This window comes from Papio anubis, chromosome 11 (assembly GCF_008728515.1).
Source record: "Papio anubis isolate 15944 chromosome 11, Panubis1.0, whole genome shotgun sequence".
Taxonomy (NCBI): domain Eukaryota; kingdom Metazoa; phylum Chordata; class Mammalia; order Primates; family Cercopithecidae; genus Papio; species Papio anubis.
In genome coordinates, this window is record NC_044986.1 from 98,362,055 (window position 1) to 98,379,490 (window position 17,436).

The following is a 17,436-nucleotide window of genomic DNA, read 5'->3' on the forward strand; positions in this document are numbered from 1 at the left end:
CGGAAAGCAGCAGGTGGCCGGGGCGGGTGGAATCCAGCGCGGGCGCAGAGTGTCTCTGGCGCGGGTATTCGGTGCAGCGGGTCCGCGGGAACCTTGGATGCGCGGAAGTCCCGGGACCGGATGACCGACTGGGCTGCGACCGCGGCCGGGTGAGATTGGGAGCGGAAGGCGGCGGCGGCGCCCGGGGGAGGGCACCGGCCCTGGAGGCCTCCGACCAGGGCGCAGCCGTGCGCTGCGCCCGGGCGCGCAGCGTTGACCGGCGTCCTAGCAACAGGCGGGCGCCGACTGCGGCGGGGCAGCGCGCTGCAGGTGAGTGCGGCTGGGAGTCTCCACGCCCACCCCCGCGGGGGCTCTGCAGCAGGCCGCATGGATCGGGAAACCGAGGCAGCTCTCTGGCCCCGACGCTGCTGCTTTCGCCTGCTCCCCTTTCCCTCCTGGGGACCAAGACCCACCCCCTTTCTTTCTCCCAGGCGCATCTCGCACCTTCCTCCCCGCGAGACCCTGCCTCCGCCCTAGGTTGGGGACCGTCTGCTCCTCTGTCCTCGCGCCCCGCTCTGCACTACCCCGGCCCCTTCACCTCCCGGATCCGCTCTCCACTTCTGCCGCCGCTTCCCTGCCTCTCCTTCCCCCAGCCCGTCTTTCTCCTCCGGCCTTGCAGCTCGGCCTCCCGCTCCCACCGTGGTCTTCGCCGTCCCTTCCCTCCTCGTCCCCTTAGTGAATCCATCCCTGGAAACTTAGAGTCCCAGCTCTGACGCCCACTTCTTGTAAAGAGTCTACTGGGGGCCGTCATCCCACACTAGGCTTAGCTTTAGTTTTACTTAGGGCCCTGTTCATGTCAGTTCTGAAAGTTCGATTTTCTGCGGGTCTTACTGAATAACTTCTGCATTCTCGGAAAGCCGTGTGTGTGCGGACTCCCGGTGGATGTTACCAACCACATTCACAGATCTCAGAGCTGATGGCTGCCTTTCCATAGCCCCCTAAAGAATTCGGTTGTGCTTCTGTTTAAATCTTTACGACGTGATTCCCGAATGGGTTTTATTTCACTAATGATGCTGGAAGCTTGAAATTGACCCTTAGAAAGAAAAACAATCTATGGTATCCATTGGATAAAGAGAGTCCCAGTTAATGTAAACATCCCAGTTTATGTAAACACGTAACCAAAACTTTTTTCCTTTTAATCTTTAAGCTTACTTTCTTTACTTCAAAGGTATGTGCTGTGTATTTACATGGATTCATTTTAACTATGGTTCTTAAGCCAAAAGAGCTTGGCAATGGGTAGAAACTGGGGAGCAACTGGTCTTGATTTTAAAATCTTAGTTTTGAGTTATACTGACCATTTTTGAACACCATTTATTTATTTATTTTCTAATAACATTGAACTTGCCTTCTGGATTGTCATAGGCCACCCTAAGTTTTCTTAAGCTGACCAACCTTCTTGAATAAAACTTGTGTACTGCTACGGTTCACTAGACTTGGAAATACGATTTGAATAGATTCAAATGTTCCATTTCTGTCAAAATTTATCTTGACGAAAATAACGATTTTGCATTTCTTAATTCTGTGCTAAGGATCCTTAAAAAGTTGCTATATGATATGTTGACTACCATAGCGTTACATAATCTATTTAATTTCACATTTTTTCTTTAAAAATGTGCAAGAAGCAATCTTTATAAGATTACCAAAACAAATGTTATGCTTGAGATTAAAGACAGACAGAACTGTTCACCTAAGTCTTCCTGTGTAAGATACAGCTATTTGCATTTATTTCACACTATTTTACACTGATTTGCACTTATTTTATGCAACAATGGGAAACTCAAGAGTCTCACACATACACATCAGAACATATTTATGTGTTTAAATCTAAAGCATTTCTCATCGGTTAGCAGTTGAAACAAAATGCTGGAATACTAAAACAAACGCCCAGAACAAATTCGTACACTAACTTCTATGCTTTATTTCATGAACACTTTGGTATATATGTCTGGATCAGTTGTTCTCAACCCTATCTGATCCAGTACTTGGTTTTTAAAACAAATATGTTGTAATGCTGCTTTGCTATCCTGAAATCAAGATTGTAGGTTATAATCTTACATATTGAATATAGTTTTAAATAGTGGTAGCATGCTAACTATAAAATGAAAGAAAATAATTGTAAGAAAATACCGGCATGTAAACACTCAAGTACCACTACACTAGAATATATAAGGAAGTAGTCAGATGTCCACATCTGACTTACACAGAATGACTGAACACAGCAGCCCCAAATGCAGACTGATACAGACATGCCATGCAACTTAAATTTCTCAAATAACATTGCCATCAATGGTGTCATTTTCCAAAATGCTGAGCTCTTGGTAAAATTCCATGTAAAACAAAGTATGTACAACCTTCCTTTCATTTACGATAGCTACAATTCTGGAAAATTCAGGGTGTATTAAAACTGTGACAAAATACTCCGCAATTTTTGCAAAGTGCAGAAAAATTCTAGGCTCAGGTAGTGCTTATGTGAAGTTTTTCGCTTACCAGATGCCTGGAGGTTACAGCAGAATTCTTCCTTTTGAGGTACTGTCTTGCACAGAAGGATATTTTACATTGTCTGTCCTCAACACTAAAGGCCGATAATGCCCCCTTTCCTATCATGTTGATAACTACACATCTCTATAATATTTCTATACTGTTTATCAGCAGGAAGTACTGTCCTGTTGCGATCCAATGATCTCCTGTGATTGAATTTAATAGATAGTTCTAAGATTTAATACAGTATAGAATGTAAAATCTCCAAGTCCAATCTTTGTACTTTAAGCCTTTGTAGTAATGATGGGAGAAAAAAGCTAATTTTATTCTATATTTAACTGTATAACCATTCTTCTAATATTCTGGAAGAAAGATTTTATCAGTAAGTGTTATTACAAATGAGAAAAGAGACAAGTAGAGATTATCTGCCATAAAAGCCTTCAATGTTCATTATGAAGTCAGAACTTGCTTTCTAACTTGGCTTTTATTTAATGTTACAGATATTGTTACTTTTTAAAAGATCTTCTTTTACAGACTAATTTCTATTTAGCCAATGTGAAATTTGTCTCACTTGAATTTGTTTTAAATTTTACTGCTAGACTTTTCCGATAACTAATTCAGATAAAAAGTCTGAAAGACTTTCACTTATTCCTACATCTCTCACATTAACTCTTAAGAAGGTTGTGAATTACAGTAAAATGTCATTCTGGGCAGGATATACTGGCAGGGAAAATAGTATTTGGATTGTCCAGATATTCTGGTAATAGGATCAATGTGTCCTATATCAATTTTCAGAAAAAAATTATATTTCACAATACTGTTCTTATTCTATTTCTTTTTTAACTCAGAAGGCACTTGGGGAACCTGGAGTTATTAGAATCATGTTCTTTAGTCATCATTGTGATGATGCAGATATTATCACTATAAGAAAGTCGGGGTAACAGTATTCAGTTTAATAGTGTAATTCTAAACAGTGTATGTCCTGGCTTAAAGGAGTGTTTGTCCCTGAAACTGCTGGCTCCCAACAGAACTGTGAACAAAAGCCCTTAATACTAACCTCTTCCACTTCTTTGTTTTCCACTCTTGGAGTTTTCTGTTTGGGTTTTATGCCTATCTGTTTGAATCCTCTCTCTTAGGCCCCAGGGAAATTAGAAAGAAGTTATTAATTTCAGGGCAAATACTGGAAATTTCTGAAATACTAGTCAGTTTTACCTAGTGCTGGTTTACTACTTCATTGAACTGAAGAGCAATTAGATAATTTTGAAAAATCAGTCTTTGAAGATTAATAAGCAGAATGTGGGGCGGGGAGTACTAGTTTAAAGTCTTGAGAATGAAAAATGTTCCAAGGAAAAGGTGGATGCTCTTGTCTCTTTCTCTTTCTACTCTGATGTAGTGCCTGTGCTAAGCTCAGGTCTGAGCACTGGCGGATCCCATGGGTGTGGCTCTGACAAAATCGACGCAGTGGACTGCTGCTGGGCATGGAACTGGAACCCTCGAAATCACACCTCTAAATGAAGCGATATTGAAAGAAATTATTATGTTTGTGGAGAGTTTTATCTATAAACATCCTCAAGAGGCGAAATTTGTTTTTGCGGAACCACTTGAGTGGAACACAAGTTTGGAGCCCTCAGCATTTGAATCAGGTTATGTTGTCAGGTAAGCCAGTTACATGCTTCTAGGATTTGATATCTTCGTTGTACATATTTTTATCAATTGGTTCTAGGTATGGGGGTAAGTCACCTAACCTCTCTGAACCTCACAAGCCCTCTAAACCAGGGATTGTGAACCAGAGACACACAGCTGAAGTCTGAGGATGTTCAGCTTGGCCAAAACATTATCTTTCTAAGTTTTAAATTTAAGTTTTTAAATTAAACCCAATTTTAATTTTTGTGGGTAAATTTCTTTGGAAAAGGTATCTATTATCCAAGTCACTACACTGCCAACACTTATTGCTACTTTATGCCTCGCCTTTCCACCCATATGTGGATGTGTGTATATATATATGTTAGAGATGGGGTCTTGCTATGTTGCCCAGGGTGGTCTCAAATTCCTGGCCTCAAGTGATCCTCCTGCCTCAGCCTTCTAAAATGCTAGGATTACAGGCATGAGCCACCACCCCAGGTCATCCATATTCTTCTGAATTTTATTTCTATAAATATATGGGATACTTCCGTATTACCTGCCAGATGCCAGGAGCCATTGGTTTTGTGGCCTCTGATGTAGATGATATCTCTTCTGGTATTTAAATTGATCAATTCCTGGGATAGAAGCAGGAGGCGGCGGGGAGGGGTGATGAATAATGAATTTTGATTTTGCTCAATATAAGGGAGATAATTCTTAAGAATTACTGTTGTCCTCAGATGAGAGCCTTTCAAATCTGAGATGAAAAAAAATAATTTACTTCTGTCTCAAACAGTGAACTCTCCATCTACCTCATTCAAACATGGCTAAAAAATACCTACACACACAAAAAAAATGCATGAATTATGTGAACAAATTAAATATAATTGTATAAGAATGTATTATTTCATTAAGCATAATTATACAATAAGCAAGCTAATACACACACACACACACACACACACACACACATTTTTGCCAGTCGCAGTTTGTTTTGCACTTTAGGCATTCTATTTTCTACCGCCTTGTTCTTCTTTGGTTTGGATATGAACTTTTAAAGTCCGATCGTATGAAAAACAGTTCCGTAGGAAGCCAAAGCTTCCTCTAGATGCCTTTTCCCTTTTCTCCCTTTGGGATTATTTGTGAGAATAAATTCAGAATTTCATTTTTAGAACTGCAGCAAAACCATTCTTAAACTGCAATTCAAGAGCTCTTTAATTCTTCTATTGGTCGGCCTTCTCTCTGAGTTGTTTGAAGTCATATTTATTTATTTATTTTTTCTGGAGATGGAGTCTCGCTCTTTCGCCCAGGCTGGAGTGCAGTGGTGCAGTGTCGGCTCACTGCAACTTCCGCCTCTCAGATTCAAGCGGTTCTCCTGCCTCAGCCTCCTAAGTAGCTGGGAATATAGGCGCCCGCCAGCATGCCTGGCTAATTTTTTGTATTTTAGTAGAGATGGGGTTTCACTGTGTTGCCCATGCTGGTCTTGAACTCCTGAGCTCAGGCAACCCGCCTGTCTTAGCCTCCCAAAGCGTTAGAATTACAGGTGTGAACCACCAAGCCTGGCCTAAAATCTTATTTTTTTTTAACAGTGCATTTTATTTCTAACTGTGCCAGTGGTAACTTTCTCCAGAAGTGCTTGTTATTTCTGTATTGTTCAGCTTTTTTCCTAACTTTTGAAATATGGTCTTCTATGTAAAACAAATTTAAAACATATTAACTACTTGGCTGATCACATGGCTCACACCTGTAATCCCAACACTTTGAGAGGCCAAGGTGGGCAGATCACCAGAGATCAGGAGTTCAAGACCAGATGGCCAACATGGTGAAATCCCGTCTCTACTGAAAAGACAAAAATTAGCTGGGCATGGTGGCACATTCCTGTAATCCCAGCTACTAGGGAGGCTGAGGCAGGAGAATTGCTTGAATCTGGGAGGTGGAGGTTGCAGCAAGCCGAGATTGCGCCACAGAACTCCAGCCCGGGTGACAGAGAGAAACTCCATCTCAAAAAATAATTAATTATTTTTTTTTAATAAAAATGCATTTAAAGCAGATGACAGAAAAGAATATCATGATTGTAATTGCTTTGCCTCTGTACAAATTTTGTGCTCCAAGCACAAACATGACCACATCTGACCCCTGGTTAGGTTGGCTGTGACACACACCACTCAAATCTATCACTGTTTCCCCTCTATTCTTGTCCAGATTCTTTTTGCTTTGTTTCCATTCTTATATCTCAGCACACAATTGTGTATGTATTTATTTAAGACAGGGTCTGGCTCTGTTGCCCAGGCTGGACTGCAGTGGTGTGATCATAGCTCACTGCAGCTCAAACTCCGGGGCTCAATGGATCCTCCCACCTCAGCCCCTCAAGCAGCTAGGAACATAATACCATGCCTGGTCAATTTTTCTAATTCTTTGTAGAGACGGGATCTCACCATGTTGCTCTGACCAGTCTTGTACTTTTGGCCTCAAGAGATCCTTCTACCTTGGCCCCCTGAATTGCTGGTATTTCAGACCTGAGCCGCTGTGCCCAGCTCTGCATGCAGTCTTTATGCACAGTGTTCCCTCCTGAGAAGGACATTTTTACATTTTGAAACAATTACCCCTTGATTTTTATACTTCTGTCACGTTTACTGTGCAACTTTTCCTTGGGCTAATTTCTCAATCCATTCTTTTTGTGTCTGACCGTTATTGATGATATCTTTGATGTTGGAAGAGTAGAGGGAGGTATTGCCGTTGTATCTGAAGGAAGCTGTGCTTGCCTGGCTCTGATGAAAACCAAGATCGCCTTGAAGATAGCAAAGGGTGCAGCTGAGATTTTGGTCATAATGGACAATATCAGATGCTTTAACATGCGGATCTTGACTATACCCTTTGGTCTACTCCCCAAACCAAAGAAAGTTCAGTAACCTGTAGCTACTCGGTGTTTGCTACAACAACAAGTGATGTCAACCAGAAATATTCTCAATTGCCCAAAGAATTTATTATCAAAACTGTCCCCATGATGTCATTCATTGCCCTTTGGAGCAAGCACACTCTTTTGACTTCTCTGCTGTTAGTACACTATTTATACATTTATTGAAAGTGGGGAAGCTACTTTCCTTCCAGACAGGACTCAGGTCTGGGCATCTGTGTGTAAGACGAAGATTATCCTGAAGGATTTGAGCTTGGAGTCTCCGGATGTGTTTCTACCAAATAGGAATGTCCTTGGATCTTTTAAAGTAAAGGTGGATGCTTCTCCTTGTGGGTAGACCTCTCAGGCCTCCTGTTCCAAAACAAGTTAAGTTTTATCTACACTGGAATTCTGCCAAAGTAGATAAATTACCCCTTTTGTGTTGGTCTCTGCAGACATTGATGGGAATATAGTTATATTTGTGGCCTTAGTTCTCATTTGATGTTGCACACTCCAAAAGCACTGTGGGCAACAGTCAATAAAAGTTTGATCACCCTTTTTCTGATTAGGCTAATGAGCATCTGATACTGAAACTGATATTTTAGTCACACACTGGAAAGCTTTTATGTTTCATCAACCACCTTCTGTCCTTTTGTACAGATTGTTATTGATTGAATAGATGGGCATAGCCCTGTTCATGTTACATGATTGTCTTTTCCTTAGAATCATTCCAATGTTTTCACCCTGTTTTAACATTTGTCATCATCTCTCCACGTTCCCTCTTGGGGTGGGGGCTGGGGATCAAATAGCTCTACTTTCATTGCATGGAAATCGTAGGTCTCTTTGTATTATCATTTGCAATTGCTTTTGTTTTTGTCAGACAGGATGAAATTAATAATCTTCCTAAAACACCTGAAAATGAAGCCTAAATATGCTGTAAACTAAGAACAAACGACGCCACTCAATGGCAATACCGTCTGTGGTGCATAGAACTCAGGCACTTTGATTCATTTGAATGTAGCTTGGGAAATTTATAAATTGGATAAGTGCTCAGAATCACGTAGTGAAAATGTTGTGACCTGATTTTTTTTCCTTCTCTGGTAGAACTACAGTATGATTTTGAATCAAATGTGCTATAATATTGTCATATTTTAGTTTTAAATCTCACTCCGCTGCATCTCAGTGATATATATGCATTGAGATAAAAATATGTTCTGGTAGGAGTTGGGACAGGAAGTCAGATCGCCTGAGTAATAGCTCTCTTCCCTGCAAGAATGCACAATTCACACACAATTCATACGTTTCTGGACCTTAGCTTTATGATCAATGTCATGAAAGGCTGAATTTACATGATCTCTAAGGTTACACTCAACTTATAAAATAATATTGTTTTATGAGACAGTAATTATTGAATTTTGGTAAAATTTCTAAGTCACAGTAGTAGGGTCAGTGGCCATAAGTGGCTCTTTATTTTTTGTCTCTGAGAACTGCTAGTTTCTTAGCTATAGCCTTATTTTCTATATTACTATTTAGACATATGTTTATTAAGTAATAAGACACTAAATGAGGCCAGGTGTTGTGGCCCACACCAGTAATCCCAGCACTTTGGGAGGTGGCGACATAAGGATGAGTCGAATGCAGGAGTCCAAGGCTAGCCTGGGCAACATAGCAAGACCCTGTCTCTAAAAAATAAATAATAAATAAATAAACAGACCAATAAATAAATAAACAGCCAGATGTGGTGGTGTGTGGCTGTAGTCCCATCAACTTGGGAGGCTGAGAGAGAAGGATCCCTTGAGCCCAGGAATTTGAGGCTGCAGGGAGCTATGATTGTGCCACTGCACTCCAGCCTGGGTGACAGAGCAAGATCTTGTCTCTTAAAAAAAAAGAACACTAAACTCGATACTGGGGATTAAAGAAAAAAGACATTTTTCTGCTTTCTTGCTTTAGAGTATAAACAGAATTTTTAGCACCCTTCCATGGCTCTGGTTTAAAAGTGTCTCCATCAGGTCATTGGAGTTTTTGATAGCTCATTCTTCCTGACGTTCACAAGGTGGGTGCAGCATTTTTCTTTCCAAGAGCTCATTCTTCAGGTGTTAGAAACTGTGAGCCTAAAACCTGAAACTTCCTCTTCAAAATCTTGTCGATAGCTGGTGTTTTTTATTTTTTAAATCTATTTTTATTTTATTTTTTGAGATGGAGTCTCACTCTGTCACTCAGGTTGGAGTGCAGTGGTGTGATGTTGGCTCACTGCAACCTCTGCCTCCCAGGCTCAAGCGATTCTCCCACCTCAGCCTCCCAAGTAGCTGGGACCACAAGCACTTGCCACCATGCCTGGTTAATGTAGCTGGCATTTTATTTCTTACTTCTCTGTTAAGTTACAGGCTTCAACTGGTAGGAGCAATGAAAAATGTCACCCATACCCTTTGCTTTCTCACCAGGAGTTTCACTCTCTCTAGTTAAGTAGCTTGGTATCTTTGGCATTCAGTCAGCCTGTTACTTAGCCCTCTCACCATCCACTTAGTGTAAGTGGCCAGCCCTTGATGTGCATAACTTTTAGGTAACAGGCCTTTAAGAAATCTCTTCAGTCCTAAGGACATTATTCCAGAAGCTTAATTTTAGAGAAAATATACATTTTGTCAACAATGCATGTCATTGCCAAGTCTAGAAATATTTTATTCATTCATTTATTCCACAGATGTTTACCAAATGTCTTCTATGTGCAGTTCCTATATGAAGTGCTGGAGATAGGGGCAGTCCCTATCTGCACCCAGCAGAATCAGACTCATCAAGTCCTTCTGTGAGCCCTCTTTTGCTGTGTAACACATTGCCACAAATCTAATGGCTTAACACACACAAATGTATTTTCTGATAGTTCTAGAGGTCAGAAGTCTAAAATGAATCTGCAAGGCTAAAATCAAGGTATCGGCAGGGTCGCATTCCTTCTGGAGGCTTAAGGAGAATTTATTCTTTGCTTTTCCAGCTTCTAGAGGCCCCTGTGTTCCTTGGCTCATGACTCATAGCTCATGGCTCCTTGGCTCATGGCTCCTTGGCTCGAGGCCCCACATCACTCTGACCACTGCTTCCATCAGCATATCGGTGTCACTTCCTCTGTCCCTCCTGTCTTCCTCTTATGGGAACCCTGGTGATTATGTTTGGCTCCCTCCAGATACCCAGAATAGTCTCCCCATCTCAGGATCCTTGACTTAATTCCTTTTGCCATGTAAGGTGACATGTTCATAGGTTTTGGGGATTTGGATGTGAACATTATTCTGTCTCCCTTAGTTCCTATCCTCTTGTTTTTATTCTAGTGAGATCATCAGTAATAAGTAATCTGGGTCGGTCAGATTTACTTTTTCTGATGAACTAGCAACATTTTATATCTATGTATCTACATTGCAATTCAAAATATGTTAGATTAGGCCAGGTGTGGTGGCTGACGCCTGTAATCCCAGTACTCTGGGAGGCTGAGGTGTGTGGATCCCTTGAGCTCAGGAATTCAAGACCAGCCTGGCCAGCATGGTGTAACCCTGTGTCTACTAAAAATACAAAAATTAGCGAGGCATAGTGGCGCACACCTCTAGTTCCAGCTACTTGGAGGCTGAGGTGGGAGGATTGCTTGAGCTCCGGAGGCAGAGGTTGCAGTGACCCGAGATCATGCCACTGCACTCCAACCTGGGTAACAGAGTGATACCCTGTCTAAAAAAAAAAAAAAAAAAAAAGGCTAGATCAGGTGTTAAGGTGTCAGGAGTTTCATCAGAGATAGCCTCATGTAATACAAAACCTAGACAGTTTAGTTAATGTTGTAAGTGGTAGAAATCACTATAGAAATCACTTCCATGAAAACATCTTAATATTTTTTTTTAAATGCCAACCTGAAAAAAAAAATCATTAAAATGGATAGAAGCACAAAGCTAGGAGACTCAATAACTTTTGATCAGGAAGAGTCCATTGAGAAAAACTGCCTATTATCCCAAGGCAAACCAAATAAAGGAGTTTAGAGTGGGAAGGGAATTCACAGAGAGGATCCAGTTTGCCTTGAATTTGCTTTTTTTTTTCCAAAGCTTTTTTATTCATAAACACAGTGTAGCCAAGAAAACTTCTAACCACGAATTACTGTGGTGTAAACATTTTATAAATAAAATAACATTAGAAATCCCCAAAGCATGAATGGTTTTGCAGAACCAATGATTTTTAAAAAGATGCCAGAAATCAACACATTTTAGAAAACAAACACTGTGACTATTTGAGTTCAATTGTGAATTCAAGAAATTGCTGGGAGAAAAAAATATTCCTTGGTTATATCCTGTTGGTCACTAGGGTTGCTGGTAAGTTTGAGGATTTAAGTGGAAGAAAGTGGGAAAATAGATGAGCTACTAACCAGATGTATTTATATTTTCTGTATTTTATAATGAGATATAGGAATAATCTGTCTACATGTCTTAAATTTAACTTCTACTGGCCTCCAGGTAGCATGAAGCTTTCAATTTTTTTATTTTTATTTTTAGTGAAACAACAGTCAAATCAGAAGAAGTTGATAAAAATGGACAGCCTTTGCTGTTTCTCTCTGTACCACAAATTAAAATTAGGAGCTTTGGGCAGCTGTCACACTTGTTACTTATTGCCAAAACTGCGAAGTTGAAGGAAGCCCAAGCATGTGTTGAAGGTGATCTTAATGCTCCAGTCTGTGATTTGAACTTTTAGAAATAATCTTGCTGGGGAAGTGGGGAAAGGGTGGGAGGATCATTTGTTAGAGTCTCTTGAAAAAAATTCTATAATCTACAAGGTAAAAAGTCAAATGTACAACTTCATGAAAATGTTATTAATTTTCCTTGGCTGCAATATTATGCTCCTATCAAATTTCTGCTTTAGAATGAAAGGCCTGTTACCTTACCACTGGTAAGTTTCTAAGTTTCCAGGTTTCTGATTTTAGCATGTGGTTTGAAAGAGAACCTTCTCAGCTTCTGGAAAGCACAGGGGGCTGTAGCCTGTTAGGTCAACGTCAGAAGAGAAGACAGATGACAAGGGCCGGCCTCTGAATCCACTCTCTCTCAACCTACTGCCAAGGAATAGATTGAATGATTACAATCTATTTCCTTTCAAATGAACGTAGGCTCTTTCTTTAGCAGAGACAGCCTTTAATAATTTCCCTTTCCACTTTTCTCAGCCATATTCTGCTGTGGGCTTCACAGCCTTCTGTGAATAGTTACAATTATTCAAATCTGTGACAAATATTTTTCTTCTTCTTAAAGATATGTGATGTTTGCACTATCGTCTAATCATCTAACATGCAAAAAATGAATGTGGTTGCCTGCTATAATTGTGTTGTAAATGTTTCTTATGAGTAGAAATATCTAATCATAGGTGATAATGTATGTGTTTTGCTTTATTGGAATTCTGTGACCAATGGGTTTCTGGCACAAGGTATTTGAATTCTGCCCATTTCTGTGTGAGATGGGAAGAGGGTCTTTTTAAAATTTTATTTTATTTTTAATATGCCAACCTCAGGATGGCAACCTCTTTTTATCCCTTGACTATTACTCCTTATTAGGTGAGGGTATCATGTCTTGAAGAGTAAAGCTGAATTCAAGAAAGTAGTTAATAGATGAAGGATTGTTCATTCAATTCAACTTAATTGGTAGACATAATACATAGATTTCTATATAGCTAAATACTTATCCATTAGCTAAATACTTATCACTTGCTGCATTTTGCCATTTCTGCAAGAATTTTGGTATAACCCTTAGTTTCATGTCCAAGTTGCATGGTACATGGCAATTTGGTAGTCAGGTTTATGCCATTCCTCAGAATCCACCTGCTCTGCCTTTTCGTAAATCTCTGTGTGATGACAGTCATAAGGTTGTTAAGTTGAGATGCTCAATAAATGATTGATTCCTTGGTCTCCTTTTCGTTGCTCGTCTCCCCCAGTGAAGTTTTTTTCTCAGCCCCAAGTCTGTGGAATATCCCATGACCACACTGGAAGGTTAATGCCTTCACTGTACTTTTCTTCATTTCTTTTAAGTTAAGCTTTCTGAATTAGTCTCACAGGCCTTCCTCTCCACTCCCATCTCAATGCATATATACTTTCATCTTTCTCAAATTTCTCCATTCTAAACAAGGGTTTTCCCTTTCTCCTTCATTTTCAACCATATTGTTTTTTAACATTAACCAAATTCTGTTTTCAGCATCTCTGGGTTCAATTTTCACATCTTTATCAGCCTTGATCATGAATTGGTATTTGCTTTTCACTATAATTTTAATATATATATAATTGCATTATACATATATATATGGCTAGATGTGTTTTTCAGCTGTAAGATCACATGGCATTGCAAATATTAAGCAGTTTGAATAGGTGCAAAAGAGTGCTAGGGGGTCTGTAGCCTTAGGAAAGCATGCTATTTTGGAAAGAAAGCCTTTATAAATACCCAGCCCTGCTACACACACACATACACACATGCCCGTATAGTTCCAGTGATGATTCTTTTAAGGAGATCACTATTTCTCTCTCTTCAAATAAATTCTGAATATATTAATTGAATGTACATTCTGAACAATGCCCCACAGCCAATTAAAAAAGGAAGAAAGAATGACTGTCTTGGTCTTTGTGCTATTAGGGAGATATACAGATGATATTACAATAGAAACTAGAGCATCTCATGAGATAGAAGAAAGTTCCTAAAAGCAATGGAATCTCAGACGTAGAGATGAATTCTAATTGGGTGGTTTAGAAAAAGCTTAATGAAAGAAACACATTTAAATGGACTTTGAAGGATTTATTAGTCTTAATGTTTCTTGTGCTAGAAGACAAGAGGATAATTTTTATTTGTCTTCCTTTTTTTTTTTTTTGGCAGCTAACAGAGACCCCATAGTAAAAATCCTGGGCTCCGATTATAATGCAATGAAAGAAGACTCAATTGCATTAAATATTCTTGGTAAAATTACCAGAGATGATGATCCTGAAAGTGAAATTAAGATGAAGATTGCTATGCTGCTTAAGCAATTGGATCTGCACTTCCTCAATCATTCTCTAAAACATATTTCCTTGTGAGTCTTTTTCAAAAAGGAACCTCTATTGTATTGAGCAAAGATTGCGCCACTGAACTCCAGCCTGGGTGACAGGGCAAGACTGTCTCTCAAAATAGATAGATAAATAAATAATAAAATATTAAAATTAAAAAATTAAAAAGGAAGCTTTAACAATTAGTTACAAAGCTGCTTTCAGAGTTTTAGAAAAAAAGACACAAAAAATAAAGCATGGAAGTTATTGCTATGGATTTAACTTTACATTTTATTGGAACAAACAATTTTCTTGGGATTCATTTATTCCAGTTCTAAAAATTAAAAATTGCAGGTAACATTGCTAAAACATTCTGGTGAGGTTTCATGCAATTCTGAAGACATTAGGTGGCCTTGTTATTTTCAAAGGCTCTCAAGACTATTGCACAAATTATTAAATTATAATGCAGATATCATGTAGAGTTTGTATAGTCCAAAGCATGTTCATTTTCTAATATTTTTAGTATTAGAATATTATCAGCATGAAATAAAGTGAATATTTAATGGAGTATGTTTCATGTTGCATTAAACATGAATCACTGATTACTTGATGTATTGACAGTGCTGTTATAAAATTATGGCATGACTAAAATTAACTGCAATTTTAATTACAAAAAAGATATTTCTCCTGATACAATGAAATGTGTTCATGTGTTTCCTAGATTCTGTTTAAAGTATTTAAGCTGACATTTTAAACATTGATTTCAGAGAAATAAGTTTAAATCCCGTGGCGGTGAAGAAGGATATAGAACTGCTCAAATGTTTCTCAGGAAAAGGAGACCAAACAGCCTTGGAATCTATTGAATATACCTCAGGTTTGATGTTTTCTGAGGCTCTTTTTATGTTATTTACATTTTCATAATTACATTTGCAAAATGCTTTCAATGTCTACAATACAAGAGAAGGTTTAAGAAGGGGAAAGCTTAAAATTTCCACAATATTTATTTTGTGGAAGCCCACACTTTTTACCAAACTCTAGGTTAAAGAACTGTTAATTGCTTGACGATTGGTTTCAGATTATGAATTTTCAAATGGATGTCGAGCCCCACCGTGGAGACAAACTCACGGGGATATTTGTTATGTGCTGGTGAAACCTCACGATGGTGAGACTCTGTGCATTACTTGCAGTGCAGGAGGAGTATTTTTATTTATTTTTTTTTTGAGACGGAGTCTCGCTCTGTTACCCAGGCTGGAGTGCGGTGGCCGGATCTCTGCTCACTGCACGCTCCGCCTCCCGGGTTCACGCCGTTCTCCTGCCTCAGCCTCCCGAGTAGCTGGGACTACAGGCTCGCCACCCTCATGGCTAGTTTTTGTATTTTTTTTAGTGAGAGGCGGGGTTTCACCGTGTTAGCTCAGGATGGTCTCGATCTCACGGCCTCATTGATCCGCCTGTCACCGGCCTCAGTGCTGGGATTACGGGCTTGAGCCACAGCGCCCGGCCAGGAGGAGTATTTTAAATGGTGTACATTTTAAAAGCATTAACTAAAACCAGTGGGCTTTGGTTGTTAGCTGTAGATGTCTCAAGGGTGTGTCCCAATGACCACAGAGAATGAATCACCGTTCTGTAGGATAGAAGCAGATTCCTTTGATATATGCTTGCTGGGCAAATCCAAAACAGCTTCAGAATAAGCTCTCTTATTCTCCACTGCAGGTCATTAAGCCAATCTGATAAGAAATGGGCTTCAAAGTGACCCATTCCACTTTATAAATGTCTTTAACATAATCACTTCACTGATTTGTTACACAGCAACCAAAGGATAGAAAGGTCAAAAAAAGAACACTGAGATAATACAGATGTCCTAACTGCAGCTGGCATCCTAAGAGTTGTGCATTACTCTTAGGGACAAAGGGAAAGAGAGGGGCTTATCTAAATGTAGAAGGTTGGAGACAGTGCCCCGTGAAGCTGGGACCCAGACCTCTGGGGCGGGTCCACTTCCAGGCTGTGCTGGTCCCCACAGAGTTCAGACCATCTCCATGAGGCAGGGCTGCAGATCTCTGGAGAGTGGGCACTGCCCAGTTAATGCTTGTACCTCGGGAAGAGGATCCTTGTAGAGCTGGCAAAGCTGGGATCCGGACCTGTGAAAGTGGAGCACTAGATGGCTGATAGTGGTATTTCCCAGGGGGTGTGGTGAGCCTGTTTCTGGGACTGTCAAAAATAAACAAACCTGGAAACTGAAACCAACCGTTGCTACTGGAAGCAACTGCCACTGCGTGGAAGGAAGGGCCGTTGCTGGGGTGACTCTAACAGGGCCAGTGGGCCAGCAGAAAGCAGCAGGTCCCTCCTCCCTCTCCCAGCCTTTCAGCCTTCCTTTAGCTGATTCTAATAACGGAGCCTAACCTAGCCTGGCAAAGGAGAAATACGACATTGCAGATTCCTGCGTGAGTAGCACAAAGTAGGGGCTGGGTGACTGGGCTTTGAGCTGAGTGATAAACAGCACACAGTGTTCTGGATTAAAACACTTTTAGTCTCATCCCTATTCACAGAACCAGCTGGAAGGAGCTTAGCTTTCACCTCTGCAACATCCTGCCCTCGGTATCTTCAACGTAAATTTGGAACTCAGAAACAAAATTCTATAATGAGGACCCAAGTCCTTAATGGGGACCCAGCCACCACAGGGGACTGCCTGGAGAGTTGTTACGTGTTGGCTTGGGTTGGTACCAAAATGCTGGAGCCTCTTTTCTGATTACCTGTAATCATCTTTCTGACATGCCTTTTGGTGCTTTTCTTATTAGCATGACACTGAGCTCATTTCTACAAGGAGGAAGTAGACAAATAAGATTTTGCTTTGGTTTGTCATGGTATTTTAGAAAAACGAAATCTCTAATTAGGAATAAAGGGACAAAAGAAGGAATGATTTTCTTTGACCGTCTGGAGGGGGGCAGGGAGTCTTTATTTCCATCAAAGGTTATTATTGATCTACATACATACAACTTATTTGGCATGGAGATATCTAAGTACCCTTTAAGTTTTAAAAAAGTGAAAGATGAGGACAATAAAACTACTCAATAATTACAACAAAATTTAAAACACACTAGTCATATGTATAGAAATGCTTTTGTGTACAGTTATATATAACACACTGCAGTTATATGTATTTATATACATACAGTTATGTGATGTGTATGTACATATATATATATATATATATTCTGTTATGAAAGAACAATAGAGGTAGGGAAGAAAAGGAAAATATGGAAAGGAAAGAGACAAGAAGAGAAAGAGACACATGGATGTGTGGCCAGATTGTTACATAGAGATCTAGAAAATAAGCCTATAGCAACCATGCCACAGAAGAACAGAGTGTGACAAGCAGAAACACAGGCTTTTCCATGGTTAAATTCTAACC

The 17,436-nt window shown here is 40.0% G+C and overlaps 1 protein-coding gene across 2 annotated transcripts in view; it reads left to right on the forward strand.

Annotated features, from left to right (window-relative positions):
* Nucleotides 1-209: 209 nt before the first annotated feature.
* ARMC4 (armadillo repeat containing 4) overlaps nucleotides 210-17,436 on the forward strand; it is a 192,921-nt gene continuing 175,694 nt past the window's right edge. Inside the window, exons 1-6 of one of the 2 annotated variants that reach the window (XM_021943137.2) lie at nucleotides 210-309; nucleotides 3,911-4,173; nucleotides 11,539-11,696; nucleotides 13,885-14,077; nucleotides 14,798-14,904; nucleotides 16,574-16,740. In XM_021943137.2, the coding sequence (XP_021798829.2) occupies nucleotides 3,950-4,173; nucleotides 11,539-11,696; nucleotides 13,885-14,077; nucleotides 14,798-14,904; nucleotides 16,574-16,740 (849 nt within the window). In that variant the 5' untranslated portion in view covers nucleotides 210-309; nucleotides 3,911-3,949. Of the gene's footprint in view, nucleotides 310-3,910; nucleotides 4,174-11,538; nucleotides 11,697-13,884; nucleotides 14,078-14,797; nucleotides 14,905-16,298; nucleotides 16,469-16,573; nucleotides 16,741-17,436 lie in introns of those variants that run through there. The other variant, XM_017962626.3, reaches the window with a different exon arrangement.